Source organism: Ascaphus truei, chromosome 21 (assembly GCF_040206685.1).
Source record: "Ascaphus truei isolate aAscTru1 chromosome 21, aAscTru1.hap1, whole genome shotgun sequence".
Lineage (NCBI taxonomy): Eukaryota > Metazoa > Chordata > Amphibia > Anura > Ascaphidae > Ascaphus > Ascaphus truei.
Window position 1 is genome coordinate 15369171 of NC_134503.1, and position 22888 is coordinate 15392058.

General features: G+C 48.8%; 1 protein-coding gene across 7 annotated transcripts in view; it reads left to right on the forward strand.

Moving 5' to 3' along the window:
• The window catches only part of TRAF2 (TNF receptor associated factor 2), a 59329-nt gene that overhangs the window by 15215 nt on the left and 21226 nt on the right, over positions 1 to 22888 (forward strand). For 2 of the 7 annotated variants that reach the window (XM_075579099.1, XM_075579098.1), the window contains exons 2-5: positions 9293 to 9342; positions 17536 to 17747; positions 19334 to 19412; positions 20989 to 21087. In XM_075579099.1, coding sequence (XP_075435214.1) covers positions 17548 to 17747; positions 19334 to 19412; positions 20989 to 21087 — 378 coding nt within the window. In that variant the 5' untranslated portion in view covers positions 9293 to 9342; positions 17536 to 17547. Of the gene's footprint in view, positions 1 to 9292; positions 9343 to 12619; positions 12747 to 13959; positions 14067 to 17535; positions 17748 to 19333; positions 19413 to 20988; positions 21088 to 22888 lie in introns of those variants that run through there. The other 5 variants (XM_075579102.1, XM_075579103.1, XM_075579097.1 and 2 more) reach the window with 5 other exon arrangements.

Below are 22888 nucleotides of genomic sequence, written 5' to 3' on the forward strand. Positions count from 1 at the left end.
GCTGAGATGCTCTGGAGAGCCCGCTGCTTCCAGAGATACTTACAGTTTTTTGGTGTCGGTGTACTGCTCTCAATCCCGGGGAAACAAAATGGCCTTCCGTTGGCCAACAAGAAGCGTAACGGACAAAGTTGTGGCTTCCTTTTAATTGACTGCGAGCAACATATTTAAAAAATAAAGCGGGAAGTGCATTAGCAGCTACAACTGTAAGTATTTCAAGAATAGGGGTGGCCGTATTTCCCTCCGCCAGTGGATGCTGATTACTTTTGGGTGGGTTTGCTGCTTTAAGCGTACACTGTACATCAGGAAGGAGGAGGCGGAAGAATGTAAGGGGATTTCCATTCGTACTCCGCATGTGACATTCCACATTGTGAGGCTATTCAAATGGCATGCAAACAGGGATCTCTGTGGTGTGTTATTGTATCAACATACCTGTCACGGGGGGGGGGGGGGGGGGGGTGGTGTATGAAAGACATTTGCAATTGTATTTATAGCAGCAAAAATAGGTATAGAAGTAGATAAATAAACAAAATATTAATTAAACATGTTCTTAGGGTCCTTCTGGTGTTCCTAACTCCATGGGATCATCATGAAACGATTAAAGGAGCAATCCTGGCGAAGCTGCTTGTTTTATTATTTTTACCTATCATTTATTTATTTTTAACCCGGCGGTTCCCCGGAGCTAAACTGCGCTATTTATTCTTTTTTTATATCTCCAGGGACCAATGGTTTCCCAGGGTACTTTTACACATACATACACACACACACACACACACACACACACACACACACACACACACTTATTCCCACGCTTGCTTAGACCCATGCTCGCTTATACATACACTCGCGTATACACACACTCGCGTATACACACACTCACTCATGTATACATACACACTCATACGCACACTCACTCACTTATACACACAAATACTCACTTATACACACACACCTATCCGCACCCACACTTATATACACACACACACACACACTCGCTTATCCACATCCACACACTCACTTATCCACATCCACACACTCACTTATCCGCATCCACATGCTCACTTATCCGCATCCACACTCACTAATCCACATCCACACACTCACTTATCCACACTCATTAGTCCCATGCATGCAAATGTGCATGGGGCTCATTTGAAGGGGTCCTAGGCATGTCTTGGGAGTCTGTGACTCCTAGGCATGCATTCATGAGACCTCTGCGGATAGGTTTGATATGATTGAACATCACAATGAATTTACTGTCAGCAAATGTTTTGGATTTGCTGCTGGATGCAGAGCTCGGCTGAAACTGCTGGTCACGCACCAGGTCAGTGTCATTGCATAGCTGAGATTTGCTTAGCACGGCAGAAATATTTAGAAACGAATGACCAAGTCCGTGTCCTACAGCCTATCTTTGGGAGGGGAAAAACTTACACAAGAACGAGCCCATTTACAGATCACACATGCATCTGACCAATGCTACAAATATCACACATTGATCTTCTCAGCCAACCCCTTTAATTCTCCAAACAAATTGAACCCTAAATAAAAATGCATGCCATCGACCACGGCCGTGGGAGCCACGTGATCCCTCCTTCCAGTGCAAGATGCGTAGACCATACCACGCGTGAGAAAATAAAATGCATATTATTGAAGAGAAGACTAATGTAAAAGGGAGTTCTCCAATCCCCGTGTATTGTATTTTTAGATTGATTCAGAAATGACCCAGTTCAGAGTTTTACAGAGCTCCCTTGCCGGGAAGAATTTGGCCTAATTTCTCAAGGAGACTATTGCATAAGTTCCTTTTGGTGCCAGTAATACCAGTTTCCTTTTCCTTGTTGCGTGATAACATCATATTTTCCCTGAAAATGAATTGTCATCCGTTTGATCCCGAAAGATATATATGTCCATGGTTTTCAACTTGAAGACCAGTGGAACCCTTTACACGTGGGGTGGCGACTTCCTAGAACCCTTTGCAAATGTATCCTGGCTTTGTGGAACCCCAACTTGTACGGGAACCCCAACTTGTTTATCGTACAGATGGTACCAAGACTAATGGTTTCCGGCACTGGGGCAAGCTGCAGTCGCGTGACGCGTGACGGCGGGTGCCCCGGCGCCGGAGGGTTAACACTGTGGGAAGTCTGTTACGGAAGCATGGAACCCCCTAGCGTAACCGTGGCAGACGCGGTCTCCGAAGCCGCAGACGTTTGTGTTCTGTGGCGCCGGAGACGGTGAGTCTCGGGGAACTCTTTGTAACCTCTTGCGGAACTCCAGGGATCCACAAGTTGAAGATATTTAGTGTATGTGACCGTTTGTAAAGTTAAGATGGTATGTAGTAAAACTGCTAATCTCAGAAGCATAACATGTGCAGGCATGTACAGTATGAAGAACAGAAGGGAAGCTGGGCACACCAAAAGAAATACAATCATTTATAAAAAGTTCATTTCATTGACTGATTACAGTCACAAACATCCGGTTTGTGACTGTAATCAGTCAATTAAATGAACTTTTTTTTTTTATAAATGATTGCATTTCTTTTGGTGTGCCCAGCATCCCTTCTGTTCTACATGCAGTTACCCTGACTAGGTTTTTTCTGCTTGCAGCACCCACCACTAATCCTGTTTGTTGCTCTTGTTCCCATAGAGTTGCGGCATCCCAAGTTGCATTTATCTTGACTCTTGTGTGGCAGGCATGTATGGAGATGTTACTGTTTTGTTAATCTTCCCTTCAATGCTGCTTTGAACATGCAAGGTGTAATTGCACCCGGGCCGTGCATGGCATTTATTTTAGTGTCTAGGATCCTGAAACACATGTATGCCTTTTTTCTATTAATGAGCTCATACAGTACATGATCGTAGAGCCTCATGATGTCACATTTGTTGAATGAAATGCCTAAACCTGTGTCTCCGGCTGCCAATAATCTCCTTTGAATCACAAACTCTGGCAGTGGGGAAAGTCTCAGATTGGCTCATCAGTGCAGTACTATATATCTCTACTACAGCTTCACCGTCTGCTGGAATTTGTAGGATGTAAACGTTTCTGATTAGTAGACAAATATACTGTATTAACATCAAAACTTTGCTTAAACAACAATCTCCCATTGTGTGTGTGTCTGTCTGTCTGTCTGTCTGTCTGGATCACTGTTTGATTTCAAGTACTGTTTGGATCAAGTGTGGAGTTAGAACCAGAAGGGAAGTGCTGTGTATACTAGCAGGGGTGGCTGAACTTGGGGACTGGACAGTGGGTTCATTCATATTAAAATCTTGTGGTAATTGAAAGTCTGTAACATATATATATATATATATATATATATAACATATATATATATATACTAGCTGATAGCGTGGAAGGGCAGGGGGCATGGAGTAGAAGGGCGGGGGGGGGAGAAGGGGTGTGGAAGGGCGGGGAGGGCAAAGGGCAGGGAGGGGAGGGGGGGCAAAGGGCGGGGGAGCAAAGGGCAGGGAGGGGCGGGGGGGCAAAGGGCAGGGAGGGGCGGGGGGGCAAAGGGCAGGGAGGGGCGGGGGGGCAAAGGGCACGGAGGGGCGGGGGGGCAAAGGGCAGGGAGGGTGGGGGGGGGCAAAGGGCAGGGAGGGTGGGGGGGGCAAAGGGCAGGGAGGGTGGGGGGGGCAAAGGGCAGGGAGGGTGGGGGGGGCAAAGGGCAGGGAGGGTGGGGGGGCAAAAGGCAGGGAGGGTGGGGGGGGCAAAGGGCAGGGAGGGTGGGGGGGGCAAAGGGCAGGGAGGGTGGGGGGGGCAAAGGGCAGGGAGGGTGGGGGGGGCAAAGGGCAGGGAGGGGCGGGGGGGGCAAAGGGCAGGGAGGGGCGGGGGGGGCAAAGGGCAAGGAGGGTGGGGGGGGGGCAAAGGGCAGGGAGGGGCGGGGGGGGCAAAGGGCAGGGAGGGGCGGGGGGGGAAAGGGCAGGGAGGGGCGGGGGGGGGGAAAGGGCAGGGAGGGGCGGGGGGGGGGAAAGGCAGGGAGGGGCGGGGGGGGGAAAAGGCAGGGAGGGGCAGGGGGGGGGGAAAGGGCAGGGGGGGCAAAGGGCAGGAAGGGGCGGGGGGGGGGGCAAAGGGCAGGAAGGGGCGGGGGGGGGGCAAAGGGCAGGAAGGGGCGGGGGGGGGCAAAGGGCAGGAAGGGGCGGGGGGGGGCAAAGGGCAGGAAGGGGCGGGGGGGGGCAAAGGGCAGGAAGGGGCGGGGGGGGGCAAAGGGCAGGAAGGGGCGGGGGGGGGGCAAAGGGCAGGAAGGGGCGGGGGGGGGCAAAGGGCAGGAAGGGGCGGGCAAAGGGCAGGAAGGGGCGGGGGGGGCAAAGGGCAGGAAGGGGCTGGGGGGGCAAAGGGCAGGGAGGGGCGGGGGGGCAAAGGGCAGGGAGGGGCGTGGGGGGCAAAGGGCAGGGAGGGGTGGGGGGGGCAAAGGGCAGGGAGGGGTGGGGGGGCAAATGGCAGGGAGGGGTGGGGGGGGGCAAAGGGCAGGGAGGGGTGGGGGGGGGGCAAAGGGCAGGGAGGGGTGGGGGGGGGGCAAAGGGCAGGGAGGGGTGGGGGGGGCAAAGGGCAGGGAGGGGCGGGGGGCAAAGGGCAGGGAGGGGCGAGGGGGCAAAGGGCAGGGGCAAAGGGCAGGGGGAGGGAGGGCAGGGGGCAAGGGCAGGGGGAGGGAGGGCAGGGGGCAAAGGGCAGGGGGAGGGAGGGCAAAGGGCATTGGGAGGGAGGGCAGGGGGGCAAAGGGCATTGGGAGGGAGGGCAGGGGGGGCAAAGGGCATTGGGAGGGAGAGCAGGGGGAGGGAGGCCAGGGGGGGCAAAGGGCAGGGGGAGGGAGGGCAGGGGGGGGCAAAGGGCAGGGGGAGGGAGGGCAGGGGGGCAAAGGGCAGGGGGAGGGAGGGCAGGAGGGCAGAGGGGGGCAAATGGCAGGGGGGCAAAGGGCAGGGGGAGGGAGGGCAAAGGGCAGGGGGGCAAAGGGCAGGAGGGAAGGGGGGGGCAAAGGGCAGGGGGGCCAAAGGGCAGGGGGAGTCAGGGACACGTTAAATAACCCATTCCCCTGCGTTTCCTCACCTTGCACATGGCCGCGCTCCTCTTCCTACGGGTACCGGCCGCCCTCCTCCTCCACCTCGGGCTACTCTGCGGAGAGGCTGAGACGCTCCGGTGAGGAGGTGCTGTGCCTCTCGCGGGGAGAGGCGGAGACAGCCGGAGGAGAGGCCTCTGGGACGGGGAGCACCGGGTGAGGGGAGAGCCGCGTGCTCTGTGTGTGTGGGGGGGGGGAGAGCGCCGGGGGGGGGGGGAGAGCCCCTCAGTGCTCTGTGTGTGTGGGTGGGGGGGGGCGGGTGAGCCGGGGGGGAGGGGGGGAGAGCCGCTCAGTGCTCTGTGTGTGTGTGTGTGGGGGGGGGAGCGCCGGGGGGGGGGGGGGGAGAGCCGCTCAGTGCTCTGTGTGTGTGTGTGTGTGTGGGGGGGGGGAGCGCCGGGGGGGGGGGGAGAGCCGCGTGCTCTGTGTGTGTGGGGGGGGGGGTGGAGCGCCGGGGGGGGGGGGGAGAGCCGCTCAGTGCTCTGTGTGTGTGGGTGGGTGGGGGGGGTGAGCCGGGGGGGGGGGAAGAGCCGCTCAGTGCTCTGTGTGTGTGTGTGGGGGGGGAGAGCCGCTCAGTGCTCTGTGTTTGTGTGTGTGGGGGGGGGGAGAGCCGCTCAGTGCTCTGTGTGGGGGGGGGTGGGGGTGGGGTGAGAGTCACCCGCTGTGTCCCGGGCGCTCGCTCCGCTCCCCCGCTGACTGTAGCGGCGCTGGGGGGGGGGGAGGGGAGGAAAACGCGGGAAACCGGGAGACCCGGGGAGAGGAGAAGGTGCGCGTGGGTCGCGATGGGCGCCGCTCAGTGTGTGTGTGTGTGTGTGTGTGTGTGTGTGTGTGTCGTCACTCCGCCTCAGGCCAATGAGAGGTGTGCGGGGGCGGGCGGCCCAAGGGACCAATGAGATTTCCCCTAGGGACACAGGAGATGCAGACAGGCATACAGTGCGTTCACTAATATATAATAAGATATATATATATATATATTTTTTCCTTCTCTCTCCTGCCTGTTTCAGCTTGCAGTGGGTGTGGTTATTTGATTGCTAACCCCTCATTACATATGTTTATGCACTGGGTCTAATTATCTCACTAGGCTTAATCAGAGCTTATCCAATACACTATTATGTGTTTTCATCAGGACTTTATTTGAAATATATGCTTCCTTTGGCACAGAGCACTGTTAGGCTGAGTCCATAGACGGACAGGCCGCGCTGAGCCGTGCGGACGCTCACCGCTGAGCCCCTGCATCCTCAATGAGGATGCCTTGAGAGGGGGCTCACGCGAGCGTCCGCAGGCGTGCGGAGCCTTTGGAGTTTTCAGCCGAGCGCCAAGCTGTTTTTCAGCGTGCTGTCGGCTGAAAACATCCAATCAGCCTGAAGCAGCGTCAACGTGACGTTGACATCAGTGCGTCGCGGGCGATTGGCCCAGCGACGTCACTGCCCCGCCTCCAACCACTTCCCCCCGGCTCCCTTCGCGCACGCTGGCTCGCCTGCAAGTCCGTGGAATCGCGCTGCCTTAAGCAGGCGAGCCTCAGCGTTAGCGCGCCTCCACTCTCCTGAAGCCTCTATGGCCCCGGCCTTATCTGGAACTTGTTTCCAACTACTCACCTGATTGCTAACCTAAGGCTGAGATTATAGTAGGCGTGACGGACGCATGGAGTCGCGCACACCTTTTTGCTCGAGCTTTCAGCGCACTATGGCCGCCCTCCTTGACTTCCACAGATTTGTTCTCGTGGCACCGCGTCATGGTTACTGTACACGCAGCCTAACGCACCAGATCGCTGTGTTTGCTCCTCTTCAAAACAGTGGCTGGTAACGAAGCGTGACCTTTCGTGTCCTGATTTGTGTGACTGTTTTAGGCTAAGATTATAGTAGGCAAGCGCACGGCGTCGCGCGGGCCTGTTGACCGAGCGATGGGTAAGGGGGAGGCGTGGCAGACGCGTCATCAGGCTGGTTCGCCCTCATTGACTGAACCGCTCACATGATGCGGCCGCCGTGCGAAAAAATTAATTTCTTTTGAAAAATCTGCAGCGCGGTGGATCTGCATCACGCTCGCGCGCACTATGGCCGGCTGCACTTTGTTTGCGCAGCATGCAAAATCATATGCGCCATCGCGCTCACTATAATCGCTGCCATAGTGTTTTTATCCAGTGTGGAGTTATAACCAGAAGAAGTTGAAACAAGGAATAGTATAGGGAAGTAGTTACACACAAATAATCACCTAGGATTATAAATAGCCCCCTATAGTTGCACTCTAGGTAGGTGACCAAATATAGTATATTGTCAACTTGTAGCTGGCTAAACAATTGCCTAATCCTTACATAGGATACACCGCAAAAAGGTCACACTCAAATGAAAATAACAAAACTTTAATAGAATGCTATAAAAACGACGAGACACTATAAAAATGCATAAAAACAGTGCATAGATAAAATCCCCAAATGTGTGGTGTCACGGTGCAAAAATATGAACAGAATGTGTTCAAAACGTATAGCTAATGGCAAATCAAAGGCTATATAAAGGCTGCACAGTCTCATACACACGTGTGGTAAACCAAAATGATGCTGTGATAATAAACAGCGCAGGGTAGGGCATAGAGGAGCTCAATGCAAACAAAATGTGGTCTGGTGTACAGCATACAACCTCCTGCGTATGGTGATAAATATCAGCTATGACTAGGGCTCTGTGAAATCTCTAGAGCAATTTAGTCAGGAATTATGCTGTAAATGCAGAGCTCTAGTTATAGCTGTTATTCTGGGACAGTACAAGGAGCTTTAAAAAGAACTATTCATCCCAAGGGCAGTACAAAGGACTCGGGGGCCATCCCTTAAGGTTGGACGAAAGGAGATTTCACAAGCAACAAAGGAAAGGGTTCTTTACAGTAAGGGCAGTTACAATGTGGGATTCATTACCCATGGACACTGTGATGGCAGATACAATACAGGCATACCCCGCTTTAAGGACACTCACTTTAAGTACACTCGCGAGTAAGTACATGTCGCCCAATAGGCAAACGGCATCTCGCGCATGCGCCTGTCAGCACGTCCTGAACAACAATACCGGCTCCCTACCTGTAGCGAAGCTGTGCACAAGCGGGGAGACTATAGAGCCTGTTACAAATGCGCTATTTACATCAGTTATGCACGTATATGACGATTGCAGTACAGTACATGCATCAATAAGTGGAAAAAGGTAGTGCTTCACTTTAAGTACATTTTCGCTTTACATACATGCTCCGGTCCCATTGCGTACGTTAATGCGGGGTATGCCTGTAGATATATTAAAAAAAAAGGTTGGACATCTTTATAGAAAGGAAAGGTATACAGGGATATACCAAATAAGTAAACATGGGAAGGATGTTGATCCAGTGAGTAATCTGATTGCCAATACTTGGAGTCAGGAAGGAATTTATTTTACCCTTATGAGATAAAATTAGATGATGTATCACTGGGGCTGTGTGTTTGCCTTCCTCTGGATCAATATACTGTAAGTAGGGATGTAGGATATAGTATCTGTTGTCTAAATTTAGCATATGTTTCAATCTCATCTATGAAATAGATAGAGATATATATCTCTATCATCAGCCCTTGTCTTCCATCCTCCTCTTCCATTCCGATCGCGCTCAGTACTGCTGTGGAGCGTTGAGCGTGGCCTCAGCTGCAAAAGAAGCAAAAAGGCACGACTGACTTATGTCATAAGCGCCTCGGGGTGCCAGGCCTTAGAGCATACATTGTATCTCAATAGGGCACCCTGAGTTCTCTATTACAGGGGTGTCCAACTCCAGTCCTCAAGGCCCACCAACAGGCCAGGTATTATGGATATCTCTGCTTCAGCACAGATGGTGCAGTCATTCTGATTGAGCCACCTGTACTGAAGCAGGAATATCCTTAAAACCTGACCTGTTGGTTCAGTCAGAATGACTGCACCATCTGTGCTGAAGCAGGGATATTCATAATACCTGGCCTGTTGGTGGGCCTTGAGGACTGGAGTTGGTCACCCCTCATCTATTAGGATGAGAGGACAGTGAGTCAAACCCGTGTGGTTGAAAGTGCTCTGTTCCCCTCCTAGCTGGAATGATTAAAGGCTGACTGTTTGTAGGCGAGGTCATCCGATCTTCTAGGCGCAAGTTTAACCTACGGCAGTAATATGTTAAATATGGATTATATTTGCTTTCTTTATTAAATCCAGTACTGTAAGTACACAGTTTGTGCCGTGCCATAAGCACACTGACAATCTTTTTTTTTTTTTTTCCCTCCCCATCCCAAACCAGATATGAGACATTTTTACGCGGCTGTTGGAACAGAAGTGATCCGGCTGTAAGTAAGTACTAACTAAAACCTGTAAATATTCTGGGTTCTTGGTATGTCCACTGCCCTCGATACCATACAAAGCTTGTGTTTCTTGCATGCAAACATGTTTGAGCCTTTTAACTTGTGGTGGAGTGGTGTGTATAAACAAGAGGGTTTTTTCGTACCGGGAAAATCCGACCACATGGACATTGCCAATACCGTCTCTTGTAAGGGTCATATTTGGCTTCTTTCACCCCTTTGCTGCCAGCGATGCGTTGGGAGTGATTATGTTCCTATGAACTGTTGCCAGATGAATCCGCGTACTGATTCCTGATCTATTCGGGGAGCGCAGCCTGTGACTGTATTTGAATGTCTTTTTGTGTATTTCAGAGGGGGGTAGGGGGGTTGTGCATATCAGCCCGGTCAAGATTTGCGCAATGTGTCTCGCATTTAGGCTCCGGCACACGCAGCATGAGGTGAATTTCACACTGGAGTCGTAAACCCTGCCCCCACCGTCATAACTTCAACCTCTGTATCATAACCCCACTCCACGTTATAACTGTCCCCGACAAATCCTGCTCTGGAAGTGAAGAGGGGTCTCGTGCAAATCTCACGCATGTGTAAAGCCCCTTCTTAAGCTCTACAGGGGGAGGGAGGGACAATGTATGTAATTAAGGGTTTGTCTTAAAAGGTTCTAGGTTCAACTAAAACGTTGACCACTTCATAAACTCTATACACTTTTTGGTGAGGTGAGGGCCTACTTTTCTCATAGACATCTAATTGTTTAAATATATATATTGTGACAGTCATAGACTCTCTAGGGATTTTAGTAGTAGGTTGCACGATGCCTGCTTTCCAGTATTTATTTATAAAATATTTAACCAGGGAGTAATACATTGAGAATTACCTATTGTTTTCAAGTGTGTCCTGGGCACAGAGTTGACAAAATACATGGTAACAAATACATAGATACATAAGTGAACAGGGTATACATTATATACAAGACATAGCATGCACAGTTAGAGATAATATATATTTATAGGCGTATGTAACAGTTACAGACCAGATTAAAATGTGAGATAGCTTTAGCTTTGAAAGAACTTAGACTGGTGGTGGCTGTGAGAGTCTCCGGTAGGTTGTTCCAAATGAGGGGTGCACGGTAAGAGAAGGAGGAGCGGCAAAATACTTTGCTGAACTGTGGGACCATGAACAGTCTTCTGGTGTCAGATCTCAGATGATAAGTGCTGCATGTGGTAGGGGTGATATGTGGTATGCAGCGGGTTAACTCCACTTGCTATGCGATTAACAGGTGAACCTAATTAAGTCAGCTTACCTGCTTTAAAAAGGGAAGAGGAAAAGCCTCTGTGCAGTCTCTCTCAGGAGGTGAGCGAGAGGAGAGGAGATCTGACACAGGCAGACTGCTCGCCCTCCCACAGTCCTTAAAGAAACAGAGCTCCAAGGTAAGGAGCTGATTGGTACTTCCACATCCTGTTGGACTGGAACTAGCCTAGCTAGCCAGTCGGTAAGGCTCTGCTATGTTTAGGCAGTCTTCCGAAAGTGGAATAGGCATTTTGTTTTGTTTCTCGTAAAGGGTCAGTGTGTCAAATTTTCTGGGGGGCGGTTTTGTGGAGAAATAAACCACCAAAATATTATTTCACCAGAAGTATTGTTGCCTACTCAATAACCACGGCCATCCTGCCACAATATATATCTCATAATAATGTTCAGCCCTTGTTGAGCCACTGCTGGATCAAGGCCTTTCCAATGATCTTCTGTGTCTTACATATTTGGGGGTTGCGGCCTCATTTGCATGTGGGCAGGTACCTTTCCCACGTGTTCAAGCTTTCACAGTATGGTTACACCTACCAGCACAAGTGCCACTATACATCTTACTGAACACCTTTTAGCACCTTCCTGCCGTCTTGACGTAGTGTAATACGGATCTGAGAGAAATATATTATATTCGCACCTCTGAGGTCACTTGTGTACTGTACATGGAAGGTGTGTGTAATTGAGGAATGTGTGTGTTTCAGTGAGCTCTGCCTGTTGAGGTTGTGTGATAGTTGTTGTGTGTCTGGTTTGATAGTGGTGGCTGTGTCATCAAGCTTTTGGTTCTAGCTGCTCCTTCTTTTAAATATAGTGCCCCCAAATTGAAGCATTTGGTAATCCGTATTTTAATCAACAGTGATCCAAAACACGAGTCCGTTCCCTGCTTGAGAGTCGTGCAGAGCAGTGCTGGTTCCCAGCGGGGTTTATTCCTTTATGATAGTGTAAGGGTTAAAAGGCTGTAAAATACGTTCATAAAAAGTAATGCTTTAAATCCATTAATTACTCTAGGCCACGGCATGTTTTAAAGCAATTACTGTCTTCGATGCTCTCGAGTTCTGCAGTATTACTCCAAAGGAGAACACAGAGTTCCCTGAAGGGAATGCTTTGATTTTGGATTAAAATAAAATTTCAGATGGCTCTACTGTGAGCAAGTCGTTGGCAACTGTTTTTTTCTTCGATTTTATTTGTATAGAAGGCTCCCCCTAAAAATGATCTTACACGTTACAACTTCACCCTTACCAGCTAAAACTTCTTAGGCTGGTGCCCTCGCCCGTGCGGAAGTGTGCGGTGCCATGACGTCACCTGCTTGAAGCGGGTGCGTTTTTCGGCCATGGTACGCACGCCGACTGTGGGCGTGTCTAGGGGCGTGGCAGTGACGTCACAGAGCCGGTTCGCCCTCATTGGGTGAACCGCTCACGTGACCGGCCTGTCACGCCAAGAAATCAGTTTGAACTAATTTCTTGCGCAACGCGCGCCCCCTCCTGCGCGCACGTTCTCGCACGCCGCATGGACGCGAACACCTTAAGGTAGTGTCCGCGCGGTCTGCGGTACCATGGCCCCAGCCTTAGCTGTGTTCATTTCAGCTCCGGGGACCCCTACTGAGGTAAGTATCTGGAAGCAGGGTGCCCCCCGACCTGAAATTAACACAGTTCAGCTCCTGAAACCCCCTGCTTCAATCCTGTAAATAAAATAATAATAATTTAAACCGCTACGCCGCCTGTTCTGCTGCTTTAATCTGGTCAGTGCCTTGGGGGTCTGACACTGAAGGGTTTACACTTTAAAGGACGAAGACCCCAGTAAACACTAGCGTGTTTCTGCTTAATACTGTTACCAACCCACAAGACCCCTTTAGATCCTTCCAAAGACCAATAAAGACAACACTTCAGTATCTTTTGGTGATATTTTAAGATGTGGTGAGATAAGGTAATTTTGAGTGGGCTGAATTAGTTTCATAAGCAATCCTCCTTTTAACTCTGCAGATCATCATTACGTAACGTGAGAAATGAGAGCAGAGCAGATCCCTTTTCATTGGTTAGTTGATAAGTTAGAGGCTTTTGGACCTCACAGGGTTCTTCATCAGGAATGACAGAAGTGCAGAAATATAAGGTAGTTATGTATGTATGTATGTATGTATGTATGTATGTATGTATGTATACACAATATGGGGGGATGGGTGCTATTATGAGGATGCTGGCAGAGAGTGCTTCTCTCCATTGCATTGGTGGGCAGTTGGTGGGTGTTCTTCACCTGAAGCCCCCAACCTCTGTCTTCCCGCTCTTGCCAGTATTGTATTGTATGTTTTTATTTATATAGCGCCAAAAGTGTACTCAGCGCTTCACAAAGAATACAGTACAGGGAATTATAATTATACAATAAGTGCAGCAAAATCAGACAATAGGAAAGGAAATCCCTGAGGCGCATGCGCGACGGGAACGGAGATGGATGCCTAGTCTGAGTGCTCCGTTACCCACCAGCAGAGAATTTAATAAAAAACGTTAATCGCGAACGAAATTCTACAAAAAACAACCATTAATCAAAGGAGGAAAACGCAGGAATGAATACTAGGCTTCAAAAAACAAAGCAGAAAGCTGATCTGAGGGCATACTTTCTGAACTCCAGAATGGCGCGAGATGGCGGGGAAGCGGAGCTGTCAGATACGGATTCCGAAGTGGCGGGTGGTGAGGAAACGCAGACGGTATTCAAGAAAGATATCACCCAGCTCCTAACCGACCTTAAGGAGTTCTTTAGGGGAGAAGTGGAAAGCCTAAGACAAGATATTCGGTCTATCGGAATGCGGACAAGCGCCTTGGAGGAGAAGACCGAGGCCAACACTAAAGGACAGAGAGCGGCAAATAAAAAAATAGGAGCCCTGGAAAGGAAAGTCGCAGAATTGGAGGAGAAACAAGAAGATAGTGAGAATAGGGACCGCTGCAACAACGTAAGAATAAGAGAGGGATCCCAGAAGAAATAGCGGACACAGAAGAGCTACTAAATCGATGGATGAGCTCTCTACTACCAGGGAAAACCGAAGCGGAGCTGAGCATGGATAGAAGCCACCGGGCACTCCGTGCAAAACCCCTCGCTGACAACCCGCCACGAGATGTAATCCTTCGCCTCCATCACTTCAGGGCAAAAGAGGAGTTATGCAGAATCACCAGGAAAGGAAATCCCTGCCCCGAAGAGCTTACAATCCAAGAGGTTTAATGGGAAACTTACAGAGACAGCAGGTGAGGGAGTAAGTGCTGTAGATGGCAGTGCTTGGTCACAATGGGTGGTAGGAGTGACTGAGTGTGGGACAATAGCCATGAGTGCAGGTTATTGGGATACTTGATATGTGGGGTGAGTTTTAAGGCTGGTCAGTATTAAATGAAAAGGTTAACACCGTTTACAGGGGAAGGGATGGCAGGGAGCCGTGGGTGAGATCAGGTGAGTATGTCTGGTTTCAGGCTATGGGGAGATCCCCAGCAGCGGGAAGGAGTAGATAGAGGGTGTGAATAAGGCCAGTGCATAAGGACCGTTTGTGTGACTCCCCGCTGCGTCGCGGTCGTGTGACGTCACGTCGCAGTTGTGATGCTGCGCCGCAGCTGTGTGACTCCCCGTCGCGACTGTGTGACTCCCGGCCTTAGAGTCATTGGGATTAAAAGTGCAGTTGCACAAACTCGCTGCAAATGTTTGGTTGTATACTGATATTGTCTTTTGCGTTGCTGTCACACACTTTTTGTTGTGAAATCTTCCCAACAGTAGTTGTTTTCTTTTGGTAAGATATTGTTGTGATCATCTTCTTCGCCAATAAAAATGGTCACCGTGTGAATTTCCCCAGAAAATATCGCAGTTCCGATTGCTGCAACATTTAGTTTACCTTAAAATCTAATAAGAAAATAAATCGATGTGTGCTGGATTTTCTGTGAGTTCAGCTTTTCAAAGTCAGCCTTTTACTTTCGCAGTTATTAACCGGTAGCAAAGATATGTTACATGACTGAGTGCTTTTTTTTTTTTTTTTTGCGTGCGCGCAGACGTATGGAATTGCACACCATATATAAGTGGGACCTTTACATTTCCAGCTGAGTGCATTAGAAATACATCATACTTTCATACTGCAGTTATATAAAAGGACACACACACTGAGAGATACACATAACGTGGCAAAGAACAGAGCGAGGGAAGCGACAGAATGCCCCCTGTATTCCTGCGCCAATAACCCAATGAATATATCCCACTGTGTGCCATCCTTATTCCAATACATGGGCATTTTAAGAGGACCTCAACGGTGGTCCTTGTCCTTTGCTCAGAAGAGGGGAAAGCAAATGCTTTAAAAGAGGGGGGAGGTGTGTGTGTGTGTGGGGGGGGGGGGGAGCCACGGCTTTAACTCCATCACCGCCAGAGAAGGCTTTAAGTAAGCGGTACTAAATATGTTTTTAGCCGTGGATAATACGCGGGCGACATTGTACGTTTAAATTCGGGTGGGGGGGGGGGGAAGCACCGGTGACATTTGAGTCACGCTCTTTATTAACGACACGTTGGGATCCTGTGATCTCATTACAAATCCTACCATGTTACTACTTCTCGGAAATAAGTGTGCATTTAACCCATTCACTGCTGCGAGAGAGTGAGAAATGCTATGGATTGGAGCTGAAGTTTAAGAAGCGTGTGTTTTTAATCGTGTGCTTTGGTTCAGCCATGTTGGTTTCTGGATTGCAGATGTTTTTGAGATGTTCCAAGTGGAGGAGTTACCTGACGCACATATTATTATAATGAGATGGATCACACTGCGCAGTAGGAGGCGTTACGGAGGAGTTACCTGACGCACAGATTATGAGATGGATCACACTGCGCAGTAGGAGGAGTTAGGGTGGTTAGCTGACGTACAGATTGAGATGATCACACTGCGCAGTAGGAGGAGTTACCTGACACCGATTATGAGATGGATCACACTGCGCAGTAGGAGGAGTTAGCTGACAGTTTATGAGATGGATCACACTGCGCAGTAGGAGGAGTTACCTGACACCGATTATGAGATGGATCACACTGCGCAGTAGGAGGAGTTAGCTGACAGATTATGAGATGGGTCACACTGCGCAGTAGGAGGAGTTACCTGACACATTATAATGAGATGGATCACACTATGAATCTCTGTGTGGCATTTTATTTTGTTATTTAGTCTTGTAAAAAATCCCCAGGTGGTGTCAACCTTTGGTTGCTCCCGCTCAGAATTTGCATCAGATGTAGCACTGTACTTACTGAACATGTCACTACTCCCCATGTGGGCCTGTCTTTTACAGGTTCCTTAGATATTATATCAGGTTTTTGTGCTTCTGAGGTAACTTCAATGAGCAGAAACATGACTAAGTTACCAAAAAACTTCAGAGACGGTTTTATTTAAAGAGCAGAAATTGGATGCTACACACCTTTCTGAATTACAAACTGTATTTATTGCTGTAGGTATTTGGCAGTACTTGGAATTATATCATACAATTGTATTATTCATGTTGCATTTGCTCATAGAAACCAAAATAAACCCCCTGGTATAGCTTGCTTGCATATCAATAATAACGATGGTTAACCCAAGCTCGAGTTCTTGTGACACATTCGATGTACATGTAGTTCTAGGAGTCCTGAAAAGCAGAAGTGACCTGGCGCTTGTCCGCCCTTTGCTCTCTAATAACCTGTGAAATAAAGACACAAACCTCACATGCTATTTATGATCCATAGATTGTGTAACCGGTATATTTCCCTTTATGACGCTTTACGTACATTATCATAGGCACTTGCACTATTTTCTGTAGCATTACAGGATTGAAGCAGGGGGTCTCCGGAGCTGAACTATGTTAATTTCAACCCCTGCTCCCCGAGATACATACCTCCGTAGGTGATGCTCGTAGCATAGCTGGGCTATGTGGGGCTATCAAAATGGCAGCTTAAATGTCCCACGTCACTTTTGGCCCACGTGACCTGGACACTTAAACCTGCGGAGCTGCTACCGGCACCCCCTTCGGAGGTATCTCAGGACGCAAGGGTTCACCGGAGCTGAAATTAACGCAGTTCAGGTGCGGAGACCCCCTGCTTACCACTTGGGGGGCAAAGGAGGGGGGGAAACATTTTTTTTATGGGGGAGCATTTGCTCCAATAAGGGACAGCAAAACGAAAGTGGAGTCTTCTGCGTTTCTGGGATCCAGGCACCAGTCGCGTCACGCGATCGCTCCGTGCACTGTCACAAGACGCGGAACAGCCAACGGTTCACCCTTCGAGTGCTGGAAGACCTGCGACACCTGAGGGCTCCCTTGGCATATCGATCACATGGTTGTGGGCTGCCCCCCCCCCCCCCCCCCAGAATGTAAACGGAAGGATGCTCCTGATATCCACGTCCGTCTCTATTGCGTTCATCGCTCGATATCCCAGCTAAAAAAAGAAGCATTTCAAGCATGCCAAACCCTGTATGTCACAGGGCCCCAGGAGCAGGCCCCTAGGAGCCATAATCTTAACCCCTAATGCTACCCCTACCCTAAAAAACCTTGACCTCTTACCCCAAGACACCTGTCCTTAACCCCCTACCCTAACCGCTAAAACCCCTTAAATTCACTTGCCTTATTGGCGAAACGGCCGGCGACTGAGTGTCCAGCGGTGGCATGGTGGAGCGGCAAAGGGTCCCTCGGCGGCTCAATGCCGGCGACGACTTGATCGCGGCAAAACGCCCGTGACCAAATGTCAGATTCCGCCCTGGAGTGCCAGCCCTCAATGACGGTTAGGGTGAGCCTTGGCGACACTCAAAGGGTTAATCTCTGGCACGTGCCTGCAATATTTTTAACCGATGTAGCGCAGTGCATGCGCGCTCTGTGCAGGGAGGCGGGGGAGGGCGTGCGCAGGAGTAAATATTGGGCATTTTCCTTCTCTTTTCAAGTGTTTCTTTCACATGGCCGCAGCATCAGCAGCAACGAACGTGACCCCACCGGAATCAATAGACCTCAACCAACCGGGCTTCGCAAAAGGAATACTCGGGACCAAATTGGAAGACAAATATTTGTGCTCCGACTGCAAGAATATCCTGAGAAGGCCCTTCCAGGCCCAGTGCGGGCACCGCTACTGTTCCCAATGTCTCAGAAAACTCATTAGGTGAGTATCATGTTGACAATCAACTCAAGCTAACAGGTTTCAACTTTTCTAATACTGGGGCAGGGATTCTCCTCTCTGCGGGGTTGATCCATGTTTAATGTTTCTGTCCCTTATGGTCTATAACAGGGGTGGGCAGCTCCAGTCCTCAAGGGCCACCAACAGGCCAGGTTTTCAGGATATCAGTGCTTCAGCACAGGTGGCTCAATTAGTCCCCGCTTCAGCATGGGTGGCTCAGTCTTTGACTGAGCCTCTGATTGAGCCACTTGTGCTGAAGCAGGGATATACTGAAAACCTGACCTGTTGGTGGCCCTTGAGGACTGGACTTGGCCACTCCTGGTCTAAGGTTCCCTGTACTTTGCATACATACTTCGCATCAGCATAATATGAGCTACTGGGTTATGTTATGACTTCACTTCCATGTTTGGGGTGGTTGCTGCTTCAAATAGATTTGTGTGTAAAGCAGGCCTCCAGTTTTAGTGGCTGCGATGGGTCCCAAAGTGAAATAACAATTGAATAAATTTGAGATGGTGACGGTGTTATCTGACCGATTCGGTCAGCTCTGACTGGATCATTTCTTACTCCATCCACATTCATTTGTTTCTTTCCTGGGACCCCGGTTTGCCAGTAAATTCATTAATAAATCCCCCCCCCCCACACACACACACACAAGTATTTTATATAATATGTCCACAGGAGGCCATATTTGTCATTTTCTTTGTCAGAACCTGGCAAAATATGAAAGTAGGAATTACTGGCAACTGCGCCCCAGAGCTGGAAGCAACATGGTTTAGCTCTGCAGGACCCCCTGGTTCTACTAAAGTAAAAACAAACAAACAGAATTTTAGGGGGTATTGCTGCTTTTAAAGGACCAATCTAATGGGGCATTTGTTTTGCTAAAAAAAAAAATGAACATTTTATTTTTTGGGTCTAATTTTTTTTTTTATACATAGAATTGAAGCAGAGTCTTCAGATCTGAACCCCTTCATTTCCTCTCCGGGAACCCCCTGCTTCTAGAGATACAAACGGTGCCGGTAGAAGCTCCGGGTGGTGTTTAACGCTTGCGGGCCAATAGGAAGCCACACCGGATGACCTCACGGCTTTCTATTGGCCCGCAGGGCGCGGGAGCTTTGAGACTCCGCCATCACATGAACCCTGCTAGCGGAGCGGCTACCGGCACCCCCTACGGTGGTCTGTATCTCGGGAAGTTGGGTGTCCCCGGAGCTGAAATGAATGGGGTTCAGCTCCGGAGACCCCCTGCTTCAATCCTATGTTAAAAATAAATTAATACATTGCCTAAATAATCGCCTGCTAGGATTGTTCCTTTAAAGTACATAGAACCAGTTAAACGGCAACGACACATGTTTTTATCGGGTTCTATGTATGCGTATGTCGGCATAGCACCTATAGGTACCAGCCAGTCTACCAGGGAGCAAGATGTGGCAGCCATCAACACTGTGAGCGCGTCAGTTACTGTAACTCAGAGACTTTCCTCTAAACCTCAATCTATTTACTGCCAAAGGAGCAGGAGATAGCTCTTATTTTTTAGGGGCTTTTGTCCAATTATAATACTCTTGTCTTTTTACCAGTTCTGGCCCCCAGAAGTGTGATGCTTGTATCCAAGAAGGTATATACGAGGAAGGCATTTCTGTTTTGGAAAGCAGCTCGGTGAGTTAAAAGCGCAGGAAAAAGTACATTTGTATCCCCTCTTCAATGTCATTATTATGTCCCATCTCCTAATATGCTATGAGCGCAAATGGGGTAATGTAGGTGTTCCTCTAATTCAGAATGTGTATAAACAAGAGTGGCTCCCATAAATATACTCAGTAGGGTTAAAATGAACAAATGTATATTTTAAGAACACCCTAACTACACCAGTTTGTTTGTTTTTCTCCCGTAATAAAATGCTATATTTATTTTAGTTGGACTATGCAAAACTTGGTGCCTGCGGGGTTTGCAATGTAATCTCTTGAAGGCTTTCATATTCACACGTTGCCCTGCTGAGGCTGTTGTAGCAACCTGATGTGCTAGGGATGCATTATACTGCTTTTCAAACTCATAAGAACTACTACAGTATGTTATCAATGGCCTTAGATCAGATTACAGTGGTATTCCAATAGTTACTACACCAGGTAGGTCTTATTACATTTCGTTAATAGCGACACGTTAATCCTTTCGCTGCAGAGCCAAGTTTTTTTAATTCTACCTTTAATTTGGGGATAGGACTTGCTGCCCTTATCTGTCGCCCTTGTTGAGTACGCTCTCTCCTAGCCATGCAGGGTGTGTGCATAGATCGAGAGCCCTATTCTTGGGGTGTCGCACAAATCCTTCCCTCCCCACCCCCTCTGAGAGCCTGCGTTCAATGAAAACTTAAAAAAACATGAACAAAATAATTGTCTGATCACTGCGTTTTACACTGAGAAACATCTCTGTTGTATGTTCGTTTAAAACAGGGGTGACCAACTCCAGTCCTCAAGGGCCACCAACAGGCCAGGTGTTCAGGATATCCCTGCTTCAGCACAGATGGCTCAATCAGTGGCTCAGTCTTTGACTGAGCCACCTGTGCTGAAGCAGGGATAGCCTGAACACCTGGCCTGTTGGCCCTTGAGGACTGGAGTTTGCCATCTGTGGTTTAAAAGATACTTTCTAAGATCACTTCACTGCTCTCCCACAGTTACAATAATTAAGTGCACACGGCTGCTGAGGACAGAACGTCTTAGAAATCCACGTTTCAGTTGCATCGTGCACCGTCTTCTGTACAGCATGTTAATGTTTTCTAGGGCAAGCTGGTGGTTCCACGTTATTAATAAAATATATATATGTATATATAATTATTTTTTTTCAACAGTTCGATACATCACTAGCTATGGATTTGATTGTTGGCGCCCAAGTTGTCTGGTGATGGCTTTTAACGACTGTGTTTGAACTCGTTCCTCTTGTTTCTTTATGGAACTGAACCTTTAAACCATTTACATTTGAGCATATAGAGGGCCATGTACATTAAACGGTGCTAAGACTTAAGACTTAAGGCTGATTATCATACCATTGGGATGAATTGACAATCGGACTCCAAATCTTTTTTTGAAGGTTTTCCGATGCTTAAAAAGTCCCCTCAGGTTTTCACCTATTCCACACATTGCTGCCATTTGTTCACTGCGGCCCTGCCTGGGACTGCACGTTTAATATACGGGACGTGCTCATTTACAGCACTCGTTTATTTTGGTTGCACTGCTTGTTTTCAAAGGCTTTCCCAGACAACGCGGCCCGCCGAGAGGTAGAAAGCCTCCCAGCTATCTGCATCAACCATGAGTGCCCATGGAGAGGAACCATCAAAGAATACGAGGTATGGAGACCATCACAGACACTACACCACAATCCATTTCTATTGGCACTTCCTCCATGTTAAAGCGTATACTACAAGGTCTGGCGCTTGGGTAACTGTGTCACTGAGCACAGGTCACTGTCACCTATCGGCTAAAGACAGGTTATCTTTTCCTAGATTTACACACTGTAACCACTTGTATCGTTCTGCCTTTTATATTCTGCACTGTGTGATCTTTAATCGAGATTTGATTACACTAATTAATGAAATGTACCTACGTTTCCCTTTTAACACCTATGGGAACTTGGGGTCTTAATGTCAACTGTTGACAATCTTCCCGTCCTTTCATCCATTCAAAAGCAGAGGATGTCAACAAGCTGCTGGTGTAGCCCTGTCAGGGGGGATGTGATCGAACCTTACAAATACATAAAGGGTTTTAACATGGTGCAGAAGGGAAGTCTATGTCAGAGAAAGAGATGGGCTAGATCAGCGGCCGTGTGCTCAGGGGAAATGGGAGGAAGTACTTTTTCAAGGAAAGGGTGGTGGATCCATGGAATTGCCTTCCAACAGAGGTGGTAGGGGCTAATACAGTAAGGGAATTCCAAAATGCTTGGGGTAGACATAAGGCGCTCTTAAATATTAATGAAAGCCAAAGGTCAAATAGGGTTTGATGTTTTATAGCAGATCGGAAAATGGGCAGACACGGTGGGTCAAGTGTCATCAGATTTTATGGGGCCCATGAAGTGCCGGTACGGGCTGACGCCCATTGAATTTAATGTGAGTTAACGTGGGAACGGGTACGGAAGCCCACAACAGCCCTTGATGCATGTGCCCCTACGTTTAGAATACCATATGTGAAAATGTAGTGTGTTTCTGTCTTGAGTACGCAATCATACCTCCTCCACTCTGGGAAGGGTGTGCAATGTGTGCAGGCGCCACCAGCAATAACCGGAAATTACGCATATACTTGGCTTACTCAATATTACCAAGGTTCCCATGTTATGATGTATTGATTAGCGCCACATCAATAGGAGAAGTGTAGAACGCTGCGCAAGCAGTTCATTAAAACGAACCTTGTTTTAAGCTGGTGACCTGTAAGCGTATTTACTCCTCAATACAATGCTTTTAGCAATGTCGTATGAGTGTTGCATCACTGACCTGTTCCGCATGTCTAAATGTGGTGTGCCTGTGGGCAAACAGGAACAGAACGTTCTCACAAATCTACTATTACCCTTTCTCATGCAGAATAATGCACCCTGTGTTTGTTGTTATCTCTGGCTTCTGCTAAGGGCATTTCCCAGGCAATATAAAGAATGTTGTGTACATACCAAGAAGGATGTCGAATGACGCTGTTCAGGCTCACTCCGTTCCCCCTGTGTGTCTGTGTGTGTCTATGACACTGGCATACACACAGACGCACACAAACCGCTTTCCCCAGCGACCCAGAATTGAGAGCGGAGAGTGGGCAGGGTTCCGGAGCGCTCCCCCCAACCTCCCCACTCTCCGATCTACCCCCTCCTTCAGATTTAGCGGTGCAGTGCTGACTAACCTGCCCGTCACCACTGCAACCGGCAACAGCGCAGCCTATCCCGCTTTCCTGTTGCGCTAGGAAAGCATATTGGGGCGCACTGCTGGCAGTGACTGACCGGTCCATCAGGACTGCGCCGCAGCATAGGAGCCAGAGGTCTAATGTTAGGCGCCTGGGATCTTTCTATCCCATGGCTCACTTATTAATCTATATCTAGAAAAGTGAAATGTTTGTGTGTGGTGTTGTGCGTTTTCTGATTGGTTGGCCCCTTTCGCTGACAAGCTCTCCCATTGG